The sequence below is a fragment of the Podarcis erhardii genome (genome assembly GCF_964252035.2).
Source record: "Podarcis erhardii genome assembly, chromosome: W".
Taxonomy (NCBI): Eukaryota; Metazoa; Chordata; class Lepidosauria; order Squamata; family Lacertidae; genus Podarcis; species Podarcis erhardii.
In genome coordinates, this window is record NC_138506.1 from 20307113 (window position 1) to 20324496 (window position 17384).

Here is a 17384-nt window from a genome sequence, read left to right on the forward strand (position 1 = left end):
TCCAAGCCTGGAACAAAGGTACAGGGCGTTGGAGGTCCAGCTGGCACTGCAAACGGCGAGGCTCGAGGAGAGGAGGGCTCAAGATGCAGATAAGGGGAAGACCACCCCACTTGCCAGACGGGTGCCTGGACTGGTGCAGAAATTTGGGGGGGATCCCCGGAACTATCAAGCCTTTAGGACAGAGATGCAATATGCTCTCAATCTACTGTTTGATGACTTCCCCGACGAGAACTCTAGAGTGGCGTACGTGATTGGCCATCTAGAGGGAGGGGCGAGGGACTGGGTTCGGCCCCTGATGGCAGCGAATAATGAAATCTTAAAGGACACAATGAAGTTTTTCCGCGCCATGGACTTGATGTTTTCCAGCGAGATCGAGCAGGGAGTGGTGCGCAGGCAGTTAATGGCGTGTAAACAGGGGAGCCGATCTGTACGTGAGTACTGGACTGAGTTCACCATGCTGATTCATAGACTTGGGTGGGACCTTGCTAGTGAACCTATTCAAATGCTGTTTGAAGAAGGTCTCTCTCCGGCAGTGAAAGATGAACTTTCCCGGGCGCCTAGGGCGGAGTCTATGGATCAGCTGACTAAATCAGCGCTGTCCATTGGAGCACGCCAGGAAGCTAGAGCTATGGAAAAGCGGGAAGGAAAGGGGGAACGTTGGAAGGACTTCCGCATTCCAGAGATTCCGGAGCAGCCTTTCCCGCCAGCAGAGCCAATGGAACTTGGAACAGCGCGCGCGCGCGCAGTTTCAAACACCAGTGAAGGGCGGAAGAAGGAGGGAAAGAGCGGCAAGAGATGCTATCTCTGCCAACAGCCAGGTCACTTTGCCAGAGTCTGTCCGCAAAGGAAGGAATGGCAAGGGATGGCGGGAACTGTTGGGGGGAAGGAGGAAGAAGAAATCACGGAGCCAGTAAAAGCCAACGCCTGGTTGCCAACATCAGGGCACAGCAGCCAGGCGAGGGAGTAATGAATGTGCCCACGCCGGAACCTCCAAGACCAGCGCTTGTGATAGAGGTGTTGCTGGAACTGGCAAACGGACACCCACTGAAGATAAAGGCGCTATTGGATTCAGGTAGCTCATGTAATTTCATGAGCAAAGAGTTTGCAGCTGCACACCAAATACAGACTATCCCATTGAGTAAGCCTTTGCAGGTTACCACGATTGATGGGAGGGAGCTGTTGGGAGGAGAAGTGAGCCAACAGACTGTACCAATGATAATGAGGGTGGCACGACACACCGAACTGATAGCGTTTAATGTAGCCACCTTGGGAGGAGCTCCTATTATCTTGGGTATGAGCTGGCTGGCGCTACACGATCCGCTAGTAGGCTGGCATCAGAGAGTGGTTTCCTTTGGATCAGCACATTGCCTAGAACACTGCAAGGAGGGAGAGGCTCAGGCAGGCGCCAGGGGCACTCTAGCAGGGATGGAAGTGATGGACAAAGGGAGGGTGCCACCACAATACGCTGACTTGCTTGACGTATTCAGCGAAAAGGAAGCAGATAAACTGCCCCCGCACAGACCCTTTGATTGTCAAATTACCTTACTCCCAGGAGCACAATTGCCAGTGGGCAAGCTGTATGCAATGTCAGACAGTGAGATGCAGGAGTTAAGGGAGTTCATTGACAAGAATCTCAAGCGAGGTTTCATCAGAGAGTCACGAGCGGTGGGGGGCAGCCCAGTGTTCTTTGTGGACAAAAAAAACACGGGCAAGCCCAGGCTTGTATGTGATTTCAGGGCCCTAAATGCAGTGTCAGAACCAGTGACTTTCCCTATGCACAGAATTGATGACATTCTAACACGGGTGAGAAAAGGGAAAATTTTTACCAAGCTGGACCTTAGGGGGGCATATAACTTGATACGTGTGAGAAAGGGGGATGAGTGGAAGACCACTATGTTCACCCCCTTGGGGGCCTTTGAGTACACCGTTATGCCTTTCGGATTACAAGGGGGCTCCGCCTGTTTTCAATCATTCATGAATCACGTCCTGGGGCCACTGCTCTACAAGAACTGCGTAGCGTTCTTAGATGACGTTCTGGTGTACTCAGACAATGAGGAGCAGCATGTGCGAGATGTAAGAGAGGTACTGAGCAAGCTGCGAGAAAACCGGCTGTGGGTGAAACTGGAGAAGTGTCAGTTTCATACCAAGGAGGTGGAATTCCTGGGGTACCGGTTGTCTGACAAGGGATTGGCCATGGATCCCAGCAAGGTTCAAGCGGTACTGGAATGGAAAACACCAAAGACCAAGAAGGATGTGCAAAGGTTCCTGGGCTTCGGAAACTTCTATAGGAAGTTCATCAAAAACTTTGCCCATTTAACAGCGCCCATCACGGATTGTCTTAGTAGCAAAAAGAAATTTGTTTGGACGGGAGAAGCGCAACAAGCGTTCGAACGCTTAAAGCAGGCGTTTGCGTCGGAAGAGCAACTCTTGCACGTGGATCTACAACAACCAATGAGAGTGGAGACTGACGCGTCAGACCGAGCGGTGGGGGCCGTTCTTCTCCAGCAGGGAAAAGATACGTCTGAATGGAGACCGTGTGCATTCTTCTCGCGGAAGTTGAACAAATCAGAGAGGAACTACACAGTGTACGACCGAGAACTGCTCGCCATTCATGAAGCATTCCGGAAATGGCGGCACTTGCTGATTGGGGCGCAGCACAAGGTTCAAGTCCGAACTGACCACAAAAATCTGGAATACTGGAGAACAGCCCGAGTGCTGAACCAGAGACAAGTGAGATGGGCCCAGGAGTTCTCCAAATTCCACTTTGAGATTCGTTACGTGCCCGGCTCCGAGAACGTGAGGGCGGACGCTCTTTCCAGGAAACCTGAGTACTTAGAGGGGGAGGGAGCGCCTGAGGCAAGGCATGTAATCCCTGAAGACCGCTGGGTGTGTGGGGCGGCATTGGTGGGGCAGAGGGAACTGATAGAGGGTACGGAGAACGATGAATACGCCCAAGAGAAACTCAGAGAGCTCCGGAGGACAGAGGAGAACACAGGGGGGTTCGAAGAAAAGAACGGGGCGTTGTATTACAAAGGGGCACTGTACATACCCGACGGGGAACTGAGGGGCAGAGTACTCAAGCAGTTGCATGACAGCCCCACAGCGGGACATTTTGGACAGCACAAAACCATGTGGTTGGTTACCAGGGAGTTTTGGTGGCCCAAGGTGAGGGAGGACGTACGGGAATATGTCAGGGGTTGCGACAGGTGCCAGCGAGCGAAAGGAGAGAGGGTGGTGCCAGCGGGGCTATTACAACCCTTACCCACGCCCGAAAGGCCATGGGAGGCAGTATCCATAGATTTTATGACGGACCTGCCAAAATCCAAAGGCAAAACAGCTGTCATGGTGGTGGTAGATCAATTAACCAAGATGTGTCATTTTATAGCTTGTTCACATGCAGTCACAGCGGAGGAAACCGCCAAGTTGTTTGTAGAACATATTTTTAAGTTGCATGGCGCCCCCTTGAGGGTTTTCAGCGACAGAGGGAAACAATTTACTTCCAGGTTCTGGAGGAAACTTATGAGCTTACTGCACATAGAACTCAATTTCTCAACTGCCCGGCACCCAGAAACCAATGGGCAAGCGGAAAGGGCAAATGGGGTTTTACAACAATACCTGAGGTGTTATGTAAAAGACAGAGAAAATGATTGGGTGGATAAGTTACCTCTAGCAGAATTTGCCTACAACAACGCGGAGAACGTGTCCACAGGGATGAGTCCCTTCCTGGCAAATTATGGGTGTCACCCCCGGGCATTCCCAGGAGAGGGAGGGGAGAGGTGGAGCGTGCCGGCGGCGGAATATTTTTTTGAAGAGATGGAGGCGATCCACCGTCAGCTTCAACTTAACTTAGAGAAAGCCAAGGAAGAATATAAGAAGCAAGCAGACAGAAATAGGAGGGAAGGTGAAACTATAAGGGTGGGGGACCGGGTGTGGTTGTCCACCCAAGGGCTACCGTTCAAGGGCGGGAGTAAGAAATTGAGGCCCAAAAGATTGGGACCCTTTGAGGTCATACAGCAGGTCAACCCAGTGGCATTCAAACTCAGGCTGCCCAGTCACATGAAATTACACCCAGTATTTCACAGGTCATTACTGTCGCCGTACCGAGAGGGACGCGAGTGGGGGGAGCGTGAGAGAGAGGCCACCCAAACGCCCGTGATAGAAGAGAGAGAGCGCGACATGAACGTGGCAGGAATCATTGATTCCAGGTGGAAGGGGAATCAGGTGGAATATCTGGTAGAATGGGAGGGGGAAGCAGAGTCGGAAAACACTTGGGTACCAGCAGAGGTAGTCAATGACGAGGTTTTAATAGAAACATTTCATCAGCGTTTCCCAAGAAAACCGCAACCCGTGGCTCGATTTAGAAGGGAACACTTTGGGACCACCGATGAGGAAGGAGAGTTCCCAGAGTCAGGGGTGGGTGAAGAAGCCGACTCCGACGAAGAAGAGGAAGACGGGGAGAGAGACGGTACGCCGTGGCTGGAAGTGTTAGAATCCTCGGACGACGAGGAGAGTTCCTTCAGGGGCTTTCCGCCCTCACCGCCAGTGGGAGAGGAGGCGGGAGGGGGTGAAGGGGGCCCTGGGGGGGAGGTGGATGTCAGGGAACTGCCATCGGAGAGACAGGTGGTGGACAGGCTACAGGAGAATAGGAGAGAATCTGCAGTAGAAGAGGGAACCAGCAGGGGGAGTGCAGGAGTCACAGCGGAGGGGAGGCTCTGGGATGCTTCCAGTGAGAGTAGTGGAGAGGTAACGGGACCCCCGTTGGGAACGCCCACCCTTCGCCGGAAACTGTCACGCAGAGAGTCTCGAAAGCGCATGTCTGTCAAAGAGCTTTTATGTTGGCGTAAATTCCGTAGACGCCCACTGTCAGATTCTACCAGCGACTGACGGAGTCATGCTTTGGGGGCTCCGTTAGTGCATCGGTTTGGATGACCAGCCAAACCCCAGAGGGATCAAGCTTTTACGCACAAGCAGCTCACTATCCCATCACAGATTACTTCGAGATAAATATGAACACTACGGTGGAAAAAAGAACTATCTGGGATGCAAGCAAAGCTGTGATGAGGGGGTTCTTGATACAACAGAATGCCGTAAAGAAAAGGACACAAAATGAAAGGAAAGATAAGATCTTGCAGAAAATCAAAGAATTGGAGAAGAAGTTAAGATCAAATCTGAAGTCACAGCCGATTCTGAGAGAAATTAAACTTTACCAAGCACAATATTCTGAATTGATAAACCAGGAAATAGAGTGGAAGATTAAATCAATGAAACAAAAAACTTTTGAATCGGCGAATAAATGTGGGAAACTGCTTGCGTGGCAGTTGAAGAAGAGACAAAAATTAAATACAGTCACAAATTTAGAAATCGAAGGAAGAAATATTCAGAACCCCATGGAAATTAGAAAGTGCTTCCAGAGATACTTCAAAAAGTTATATACTCAAGGGCCGCAAGACGAGGTTGAGATGAAACAATTTTTGGAAAGAAATGGACTAACAAAGTTGTCACAAAAAAACAGATTAATCCTGAACAACAAAATAACACAACAAGAGATTGAACAAGCCATTCAGAACATGCAACTGGGCAAATCTCCAGGGCCAGACGGCTTGACTTCCAAGTATTATAAGACATTAAAAGACTATTTGATCCAACCAATGATGGAGGTCTGTAATGAAATTATGGAGGGGAAGAGGGCGCCGGAATCGTGGAAGGAAGCCTTTATCACATTGATACCAAAACTGGAAACTGAAAAGACACAACTCAAGAACTATCGTCCCATTTCCCTTTTAAATGTGGATTACAAAATATTTGCAGATGTTTTGGCAAGTAGATTCAAAAGAGTTTTAAACGAGGTAATTCACAAAGACCAAGCAGGCTTTCTCCCAGGTAGACACATGTTTGCCAATACAAGGAACATTATTGACATTCTGGAACTTTTGCAAACAGATATAAACACAAAAGCAGTCCTAATTTTTATAGATGCGGGGAAGGCCTTTGATAATATTTCTTGGAAATTTATGAAGGGAAATCTAAAAGAAATGGGAGTGGGACGGGGGTTTGAGAATGGGATTGATGCAATATATTCAGAACAAAAGGCCAAATTGATAGTTAACAATGTGGTTACAGAAGAGTTCAAAATTGAAAAAGGAACACGACAAGGCTGCCCGATCTCCCCTCTGTTATTTATTTCGGTTCTGGAGGTGCTCTTGAACATGATCAGAGGGGACCGGTTGGTGGAAGGGATTCAGGTCGGAGCGAAACAATACAAACTCAAAGCTTTTGCAGATGACCTAGTTTTGACCCTGCAGGAGCCAGAATCTAGTACGAAAAGAGTATTACAACTGATTCAGGACTTTGGTCGGGTGGCGGGATTTAAATTAAACAAACAGAAAACCAAGGTGCTGGGAAAAAATTTGACAGATACAGAGTCAGAACGGTTTCAGAGAGAAACAGAACTAACTATGGTTAAAAAGGTAAAGTACCTAGGGGTAAACATAACAGCTAAAAATCTGAGTCTATTTAAGGATAACTATGAAAAATGTTGGTCTGAAATTAAGAGAGACTTGGACAGTTGGACAAAACTGAAGCTTTCTTTGTTAGGCTGAATTGCTGCTATTAAGATGAATGTATTGCCAAAAATGTTGTTTTTGTTTCAAACACTACAGATTGTGGACAAGACGGAGTGCTTCCGGAAGTGGCAGAGAGATATCTCTAAATTTGTCTGGCAGGGCAAAAAGCCCAGAATTAAGTTTAAGATATTAACAGATGTGAAAGAAAGAGGGGGCTTTGCCCTGCCAGACTTAAAGCTGTACTATGAAGCCGCAGCTTTCTGCTGGCTAAAAGACTGGCTACTTCTCGAAGATACTGATGTATTGGACTTGGAAGGTTTTAACAATGCTTTTGGTTGGCATGCATACTTATGGTATGACAAAGTTAAGATCAATAAGGCCTTTAAGAACCATATTGTCAGGAAGGCAGTGTTCAATGTCTGGACAAAATATAAAGACTTATTGGAAAATAAAACTCCAAGGTGGCTTTCGCCTCTGGAAGCTAAGGCCCGAAAAAGACCCAATATGGAGGCCAAATGGCCAAAATATTGGGAAATATTAGAAAAAGATGGAGACAATTGGAAATTGCAGAGTTTGGAGAAAATGAAGGATAAGGTGCGAGACTGGTTACATTACGCTCAGATTAAAGAAGTTTTTTAAAATGACAAAAAGTTAGGGTTCCAGGTGGAGAAATCGAAGTTAGAAACAGAATTGTTAGAACCAAAGACTAAGGTACTATCTAGAATGTATAACTTGCTGTTAAAATGGAATACACAAGACGAAATGGTTAAATCGGCTATGATAAAGTGGGCGCAGGACATTGGGCATAACATTATGTTTGAGGATTGGGAAAGGTTGTGGACCACTGGGTTGAACTTCACCACATGTAATGCTCTGAAGGAAAATGTAATGAAAATGATATATAGATGGTACATGACCCCAGTTAAACTTGCCAAAATATACCATTCGTCTGATAATAAATGTTGGAAATGTAAAGAAAATGAAGGAACATTCTTTCACCTCTGGTGGACATGCCCTAGGGTGAAGGCCTTCTGGGAAATGATATATAATGAGCTGAAAAAGGTATTTAAGTATACCTTCACTAAGAAACCAGAGGCCTTCCTTCTGGGTATTGTCGGCCAGAAGGTGTTAAAGAAGGACCGAACATTCTTTATGTATGCAACAACGGCAGCAAGGATACTCATCGCAAAAAACTGGAAAACTCAAGATCTACCCACACTGGAAGAGTGGCAGATGCAGCTGATGGACTATATGCAACTGGCCGAGATGACTGGCAGAATCCGAGACCTGGGAGAAGAGAAAATGGAGGAAGACTGGAAGAAATTTAAGATGTATCTACAAAAACATTGTAATTTGGTTGAATGTTAAGAAGGATGCTAGATTATAAAAAATTGGCCACCACTAAATTAGATTTAAATTTGATGATAAGTGAGATCAAAGAAAATATATTTTTTTTTTGGAAGAATTGCTAGATTATATTTGAATGAGTGGATATGAGATTGTAAACAAGTTGATAATTTGTTTGGAAAAAAAACTTTTAATGATGTAAATGGGAGCGGGAGACGTGAGGGAGTCCAAAGAAGTGATGAAACTATGTTTGTGACAGAAGTAAGATTGTTTATTATTTGTGCATTTATATTTAAAAACTTTAATAAATATTTATATATATAAAAAAATAAAAATCTGATCAGTGTGTCTGGGGCCGAGTCAGGATGGCCATCCATCAACAGATAGAGTTGGGTGTCATCAGCATACTGATGGCAGCCCAGCCCAAAACTCCGGACAAGCTGGGCGAGGGGGCGCATAAAGATGTTGAAAAGCATCGGGGAGAGTATCGCACCCTGAGGCACTCCACACAGCAAGGAGTGGTGCGATGACAATTCCCCCCAAGCGCCACCTTCTGTCCCCGACCAGAGAGAAACGAGCACAGCCATTGAAGGACTGTGCCCTGGGTCCCCACGTCGGCGAGGCGGTGGTCCAGGAGTTCGTGATCGACCATGTCGAAGGCTGCTGACAGGTCTAGAAGAATCAGCAGCCCCGACCCACCTCGATCCAGCTGCCTGCGGAGATCATCTGTTAGGGCGACCAGAGCCGTCTCGGTCCCATGACCAGCACGGAAGCCGGACTGGAATGGATCCAAAGCCGATGTTTCATCCAGAAACCCACCAAGCTGTTCAGCAACCGCTCTCTCAATCACCTTACCCAGGAATGGAAGATTTGAAACCGGGCGGTAATTGGATAGATCTAAGGGATCTAATGATGTTTTCTTTAAGAGCGGACACACCACTGTCTCCTTCAGTTCCCCTGGGAATGTCCTGGTGTCCAGGGACAAATTGATGATATCCCCTAGGAGGGCCCGCACCTCGTCTGGACACGCTCTAATCAGCCAAGACGGGCACGGGTCAGGAGGACAGGTGGTGGGCTTTCCAGCTTGGAGGAGTCTGTCCACATCGGCTGGGGATATCCGGTCAAAGTGGTCCAATACTGGACCCGAGGACAGTCGAGGGGCCTCCAGTTCCTTTATTGTATCCAAATTGGCAGGGAGGTCATGGCGGAGCAACAAGACCTTCTCCGCAAAAAAGCTCGCAAATGCCTCACAGCTGTGTGTCAAATTGTTATTTAAATTTGGCTGCCCTTTGAGGGACGTTAAAGACCGAATTATACTAAATAATTGTGCCGGGCGAGAGCTAGCGGATGCAATGGAGGCCGAGAAGTAAGACTTCTTAGCGGCCTTCACTGCCATCTCGTAGGTTTTCATAAAAACCCTATAAGATGTTCTTGAGGCTCCATCGCGGGCACCCTGCCATACTCGCTGTAGCCGTCTGAGGTACCGCTTCATTTTCCAGAGCTCCTCAGTAAACCAGGGAGCCTGGTTTCTGCGGGGTCACATTAGATTATTATGGGCACCACTCTGGGCAGCTCCCAACAGATTAAAAACAGAATAAAAGATCAAACATTAAAAACTTCCCTAAACAGGGCTGCCTTCAAATGTCTTCTAAAAGTCAGATAGTTGTTTATTTCCTTGACATCTGATGGGAGGGCATTCCACAGGGCAGGTGCCACCACTGAGAAGGCCCTCTGCCTGGTTCCCTGTAACCTCACATCTTGCAGTGAGGGAACCGGCAGAAGGCCCTCGCAGCTGGACCTCAGTGTCTGGGCTGAACGATGGGGGTGGAGATGCTCCTTCAGGTATACTGGGCCGAGGCCATTTAGGGCTTTAAAGGTCAACACCAACACTATTTTAAAATGGGGTTTTAGAGTTTTTAGGGGTTTTTATGTAGTTTTATGTAGTTTTTATGTAGTTTTATGTAGTTTTTATGTAGTTTTATGTAGTTTCGTGGTAGTTTTATGTAGTTTTTATGTAGTTTTAATGTAGTTTTATGTAGTTTTTCAATTTCATTGTTCCGCAAGGGACAATGACAATAAAGATATCGTATATCGTATATCGTATATCGTATATCGTATATCGTATATCGTATATTGTATATCGTATATCGTATATCGTATATCGTTGAATTGTGATTGGAAACATACTGGGAGCCAATGTAGGTCTTTCAAGACTGGTGTTATATGTCCAAAAAATTCTCTCCCTGGAGTTATAGAAAAGATTCAAAATTTGGGGAAGTGGCAGGATTTAAAGTAAATAGGAATAAAACTAAATTATTAGTCAAAAGTTTGAAGGAAGAAGAGAAAAAAGAGTTGGAGCAAAATATCGAGATAGAAGTTCATAAAAAGGTCAAATATTTAGGGATATGGTTAACATCAAGAAACATAAATATTTACAAAGATAATTATGAAAAAGTGTGGCTCGAGATAAAAAGAAATTTAGAATTATGGAGCAGAATGAACCTCTCCCTGCTAGGAAAAATAGTAGCAGTAAAAATGAATGTTTTGCCAAAAATGCTATTTCTGTTCCAGTCAGTCCCAGTAATGGTAAAAGATGATTGCCTTAAAAAATGGCAGAAGGAAATTTCAAAGTTTATCGGGGGGGGGGGGGGCAAAAGGCCAAGGATAAAGTATAAGTTACTTAGTTACTTACAGATACAAAAGAAAGAGGCGGTTTGGCCTGCCCTCCCATACCTTAAATTGTATTATGAGGCTGCATGTTTGGTATGGATTAGGGACTGGATAAAGCTGGAAAAGCAAGAAGCATTGGATTTGGAAGGTCATGATAATAGATTTGGATGGCATGCATATCTATGGTATGGGAAAGGAAAAGTACATAAAGGATTTTATAATCATATAATTAGGAAATCATTAATGAGGGTTTGGGAGAGATATAAAGATTTAATAGAACAGAAGACACCTTGGTGGCTCTCAGCACTTGAAGCTTTGCTGCTCAAGCCACTAGGTAAAAAAGGAAAATGGCTTACATACAGTGATTTACTAAAGGACCGAGAAGGAAAATGGAAGCTAAAAGAGTATGAGGAAATAAAAGATCATTTTCAGAGTTGGTTACATTACAGGCAATTACAAAAGATATACAAAGAAGACAACAAGAAAGGATTTAGTTATACTACTTCTAGATTTCAAAAGGAAATGATAGAAGGAAAAGTGAAGTTGCTGAACGGTGCATATAGTATTCTGCTAGAATGGGAAACAAAAGATGAGGTGAAATCGGTCATGATCAAATGGGCACAAGATATAGGACATAATATACAATTTGAAGATTGGGTTAAATTGTGGAGAATAGATTTAAAATTTACAGACTATTCTCTTTTGAAAGAAAATTATATGAAAGTGATGTATAGATGTGTAATGGTTCTAGGGGTTGCTTATGCGTAAGTTGCCGCCACTCTTGGCTTGGGTATCTGGTTGAACCCTTTCTGTCTGGATAGCCCTTCACTTCATGGCTGTCTCAGTCGCTGGCAGAATCCGTCAGTGGGCGTTTTTTGAATCTCTTCCAGCAAAGAAGTTCTTTGACGCCAAGCCTCCTCCTACTCTCCCTGCGCGGAAGTCTTCTGCGCAGGGAGGGAGTGGGCAGCGGAGTACCTGTGCTCTCCCTGCTGTTTTCTGGCGAAGAGTCTTGGAGCCTCTTCTCCAAATCCCCTCTCTGCCCCCCTTCTCCACTGGTGTTACGCTGATTTCCTTCCCCAGCAGATGAGCTGCCTCTCTCCCTACTGGGACCCTCTCCGGCATCCCTCTGGAGCCTTCCCTCCGCCTCCAGCTCTGATGGCAGTTCCCTTGACAAGATGGTATATAACACCAGTAGAGATTGCAAGAATGTATAAAACCGGGTCATAGAATCATAGAATCATAGAATCATAGAATCATAGAGTTGGAAGAGACCACAAGGGCCATCGAGTCCAACCCCCTGCCAAGCAGGAAACACCATCAGAGTACTCCTGACATATGGTCGTCAAGCCTCTGCTTAAAGACCTCCAAAGAAGGAGACTCCACCACACTCCTTGGCAGCAAATTCCACTGTCGAACAGCTCTCACTGTCAGGAAGTTCCTCCTAATGTTTAGGTGGAATCTTTTTTCTTGTAGTTTGGAACCATTGCTCCGTGTCCGCTTCTCTGGAGCAGCAGAAAACAACCTTTCTCCCTCCTCTATGTGACATCCTTTTATATATTTGAACATGGCTATCATATCACCCCTTAACCTCCTCTTCTCCAGGCTAAACATGCCCAGCTCCCTTAGCCGTTCCTCATAAGGCATCGTTTCCAGGCCTTTGACCATTTTAGTTGCCCTCCTCTGGACACGTTCCAGTTTGTCAGTGTCCTTCTTGAACTGGGGTGCCCAGAACTGGACACAGTACTCCAGGTGAGGTCTGACCAGAGCAGAATACAGTGGCACTATTACTTCCCTTGATCTAGATGCTATACTCCTATTGATGCAGCCCAGAATTGCATTGGCTTTTTTAGCTGCCGCGTCACACTGTTGGCTCATGTCAAGTTTGTGTTCAACCAAGACTCCTAGATCCTTTTCACATGTACTGCTCTCAAGCCAGGTGTCACCCATCTTGTATTTGTGCCTCTCATTTTTTTTGCCCAAGTGCAATACTTTACATTTCTCCCTATTAAAATTCATCTTGTTTGTTTTGGCCCAGTTCTCTAATCTGTCAAGGTCGTTTTGAAGTGTGATCCTGTCCTCTGGGGTGTTAGCCACCCCTCCCAGTTTGGTGTCATCTGCAAATTTGATCAGGATGCCCTTGAGTCCATCATCCAAGTCGTTGATAAAGATGTTGAATAAGACCGGGCCCAAGACAGAACCCTGTGGCACCCCACTAGTCACTCTTCTCCAGGATGAAGAGGAACCATTGATGAGCACCCTTTGGGTTCGGTCAGTCAGCCAGTTACAAATCCACTGAGTGGTAGCATAGTCAAGACCGCATTTTACCAGCTTCTTTACAAGAATATCATGGGGCACCTTGTCAAATGCCTTGCTGAAATCAAGGTAGACTACATCCATTGCGTTCCCTTCATCTACCAGGCTTGTAATTCTGTCAAAAAACGAGATCAGGTTAGTCTGACATGACTTATTTTTCAGAAATCCATGCTGACTATTGGTGATCACAGTATTCCTTTCTAGGTGCTCACAGACTGTTTGCTTAATGATCTGCTCCAGAATCTTCCCTGGTATTGATGTCAGACTGACTGGGCGGTAATTATTTGGGTCCTCTCTTTCCCCCTTTTTGAAAATAGGGACAACATTTGCCCTCCTCCAGTCTGCCGGGACTTCGCCTGTTCTCCAGGAATTCTCAAAGATGACTGCCAGTGGTTCTGAGATCACATCTGCCAGTTCTTTTAATACTCTTGGATGCAGTTCATCTGGCCCTGGAGACTTGAATACATCTAAACTAGCCAAGTATTCTTGTACTATCTCCTTAGTTATTCTGGGCTGTGTTTCCTCTGCTGAATCATTTGCTCCAAATTCTTCAGGTCGGGCATTGTTTTCTTTATCGGAGAAGACTGAGGCAAAGAAGGCATTGAGGAGTTCAGCCCTTTCTGTATCCCCTGTTTGCATTTCACCATCTTCTCCTCTGAGTGACCCCACTGTTTCTTTGTTCTTCCTTTTGCTACGAACATACCCATAAAAGCCTTTTTTGTTGCTTTTAACCTCTCAAGCTAGCCGGAGTTCATTCTGTGCTTTAGCTTTTCTGACTTTGTGTCTACACGTGCTGGCTATTTGTTTGAATTCCTCTTTGGTGGTTTCCCCCCTTTTCCATTTTTTGTACACATCCTTTTTTAATCTTAACTCAGTTAAAAGTTCTTTAGATAGCCACCCTGGCTTCTTTAGGCACCTTCCATGTTTCCGTCTCATTGGTATTGCCTGAAGTTGTGCTTTTACTATCTCCCTCTTAAGAAACTCCCAGCCATCATGAACTCCCTTTCCTTTTAGTATTACTGTCCATGGGATCTCACCCAGCACTTCCCTAAGTTTTATCAAGTCGGCTTTCTTAAAGTCAAGAAATTGAGTCCTAGTATGCTTGGCTGCTCCTTTCCGCTGTATAGTAAACTTCAGAAGAGCATGATCACTCGCGCCTAATGATCCTTCCACTTCTACCCCACTAACCAGGTCATCAACATTGGTTAGGACCAGATCTAAAATGGCTGTTCCTCTTGTTGCTTCTCCCACTTTCTGGACAATGAAGTTGTCTGCAAGGCCAGTGAGGAATCTGTTTGACCTTATGCTCTTGGCTGAGTTTGACATCCAGCAAATATCCGGGTAATTGAAGTCCCCCATTACTACTATCTCCCTTCCTTTTGCATGCTTGGCCATCTGTTCCAGGAAGGCATCATCTATGTCCTCCGTTTGGCTTGGGGATCTATAGTAAACTCCCACAATGAGGTCCCTGTTATTCTTCTCTCCCTTAATTTTGACCCAAATGCTCTCACTTTGGCTTTGAGGTTCTAAATCTTGGATCTCTTCACAGGTATACACATCCCTGACATATAACGCCACTCCTCCTCCTTTCTTGTCTAGTCTGTTTCTCTGAAATAGATTGTATCCCTCCATTATTACATTCCAGTCGTGGGACTTATCCCACCAGGTTTCAGTGATGCCTATTATGTCATATTTAGTTTGCTGTACCAAGAGCTCAAGCTCATCTTGTTTATTACCCATGCTTTGCGCATTAGTGTACAGACATTGAAGTCCATTAATCATTCCCCCGTGTCTCTTATTTAAGGATTTTTTCCTCCCATCACTAGGTCTGCATGCTGTTTGCTCCATTTGGTCTATGACATTTGGATGATCATCTTCATCAATTGATAGACTCCTACCTTCAGGAGCACTGTCTCCCTCCCCCACATTAGTCAGTTTAAAGCCCTCCTGATGAGGTTTCTGAGATTTTTGGCAAAAACATTCCGCCCAACCATTGTGAGGTGCAGCCCATCACTTGCCAGAAGTCCATCTTCAAGAAACTGCAGTCCGTGATCTAAGAATCCAAACCGTTCCTGTTTACACCATTTGCGAAGCCAGCTGTTCACTTCCACTATTTTTCCCTCTCTCCCTGGGCCACGTCGTTCAACTGGGAGGACAGATGAGATGACAATTTGTGCATTTAATTGCTTCAATTTCCTGCCCAGAGCCTCATAGTCTCTTTTGATCTTCTGGAGGCTATTGCTTGCAGTGTCATTGGTTCCCACATGAACCAAGAGGAAGGGGTATTTGTCAGTGGGTTTTATGATTCCTTGCAGTCGTTCAGTTACATCTTGGATCTTAGCCCCGGGGAGACAGCACACTTCCCGAGACATCTTGTCAGGCCCACAGATCACTGCTTCTGTTCCCCTCAGTAGGGAATCCCCTATCACCACTACACGCCTCCTCTTAGGTTTGGTCGGGGTTCTTCCGTGAGCTGTTCGTTCCAAGGTCGCCTGCACGTTCCCTGAGGACTGACTTTGCTGCTCGTCTTCATATACCTGATCGACTGTAATGAGGGAGAGATCCTCAAATGGAGTCTGCTCTTCGTCTTCCATGCTAGGGGAGAGGACCTCAAAGCGATTGTGTATTTCTAAACAATCAGAGTGAACCCTGGGCTTCCTACTTCTTTGAGTCACGTTTCTCCATATATCTGGCTCCTGTGTTGGTGAACTAGCCTCCTTCTCAGGGGAGTCCCCTGTCTCCTCCTTGGTGGAGACGGTGTGCTCTGTTGCTTCCAAGAAGAGCTCCAGCTCTCTAATTCTTTGGAGCGTAGCTACACGTTCCTCCAGTTGCTGGACTTTGTCTTTTAAGAGGGCAATCAACATGCAATTGCTGCAGGTAAAGCTGCCTGCAACCTTTGGCAAGATGGCAAACATTGTGCAGGAACTGCAGGCGACTGCAGCTGTTCCCTCACTCTCCATCTTGAGAACGTGTCGTTGGGGGTGGCTACAGCGGTCCTCCATCATAAGAAGCGTGCAGACAGGACAAATAACTCCCCCCCCCAAAAAAACCCCTAGGTCTCCCCCAACAAACGTTTGAGACTAGCTCCCCTAAATCTAAAAGATGGATCAAACTGCGCGCGCCACTAGGCGCGCACCGCTGCCCTGCAAGCTCTGATAAGCTCCTCCCACAGCTAATCACCTACCTCAACAGAAACCCTGCCCCCTCTGACCTTTGCACAGGGAAAGCAGCTAATCAGCCACAAAGACACACACACAGGAGGAAACCCTTTTTGCTCCTTCTTCAGCTGCTGCCCTGCAAGCTCTGATAAGCTCCTCCCACAGCTAATCACCTACCTCAACAGAAACCCTGCCCCCTCTGACCTTTGCACAGGGAGAGCAGCTAATCAGCCACAAAGAAACACACACAGGAGGAAACCCTTTTTGCTCCTTCTTCAGCTGCTGCCCTGCGCATACATTTGGGTCAAATGTATGCTGGAAGTGTAAATAAATAGAAGGGACTTTTTACCAAATGCGGTGGGAATGTAGAGAAATTAAAAATTTTGGGGAAATGATATATAATGAGTTGAAGAAAATGTTTAAATTAACATTTGTAAAAAAACCAGAAGCAATTTTGTTAAGGATTGTAGGGAAAGACCTGCCAAGGAAAAGAAATAACTTATTTATGTATGTGACAACAGCGGCAAGAGTCTTGATTGCACAAGGATGGAAGAATGAGGAAATCCTGACAAAAGAACAGTGGCAAGAGAAACTGATGAACTATGCAGAACTGGCGAAATTGACATGCAAACTACAAGACAAGGACAACTGTGACTTCAAAGAAGAATGGGAACCTTTTACAAATTACCTAAAAAAAACAACAGATTTTGTTTTGTTTGGGTTGCAACAGATTCCGGAGGATAAAAAGAATCTACTAAAAGGTGTAATTACAAACCAGGAAGTGGAACAGGCAATAAATTCAATAAATTCAATGCAACTTGGCAAGACACCAGGACCTGATGGTCTATCAGCGAAATATTATAAGACATTGAAAGACTGGCTCATTCCACCTCTGGTAGAAGTATCTAATTCAATTTTGGGAGGGAGCAAAGCACCTGAAACCTGGAAGCAAGCTTACCGTAGTTTTCGCTCCATTACACGCATTTTTTTCCTCCTAGAAAGTAAGGGGAAATGTCTGTGCATGTTACGGAGCGAATGCTTCCCTCCTCCGTGGTTTCCAGCGGGAGAAGAGCCGCTGAATGGGGAGGAGAGAGGGACAGAGTGCCTGCTTCTTTAAAGGAGCAAAGCAGGAGGGGAGGGGAGCCGCTTACACGAGTGTAAGCGGCTCCTGTCCAGTTGGCTCCTTTAAAGCAAGCAGGCTCTCTGTATCTTGTCCCGCTTTGCTGGAAATAGCAGGAAAGATTTTCAGCTCGTGTAAGTGGCTCCTGTCCGGTATGTTACGAAAAGGAGCAATGCAGCAGCGAGCTGCAGCTGGCTGGAAAAGCCAAACAGG

General features: G+C 45.9%; 1 protein-coding gene across 1 annotated transcript in view; it reads right to left on the reverse strand.

Annotated features, from left to right (window-relative positions):
* The window catches only part of LOC309333216 (uncharacterized protein), a 385031-nt gene extending 368738 nt beyond the window's left edge, over window positions 1-16293 (reverse strand). Inside the window, exon 1 of the mRNA XM_081846635.1 lies at window positions 14999-16293. Coding sequence (XP_081702761.1) covers window positions 14999-15898 — 900 coding nt within the window. The 5' untranslated portion in view covers window positions 15899-16293. The remainder of the gene's footprint in view (window positions 1-14998) is intronic.
* Window positions 16294-17384: the final 1091 nt, after the last annotated feature.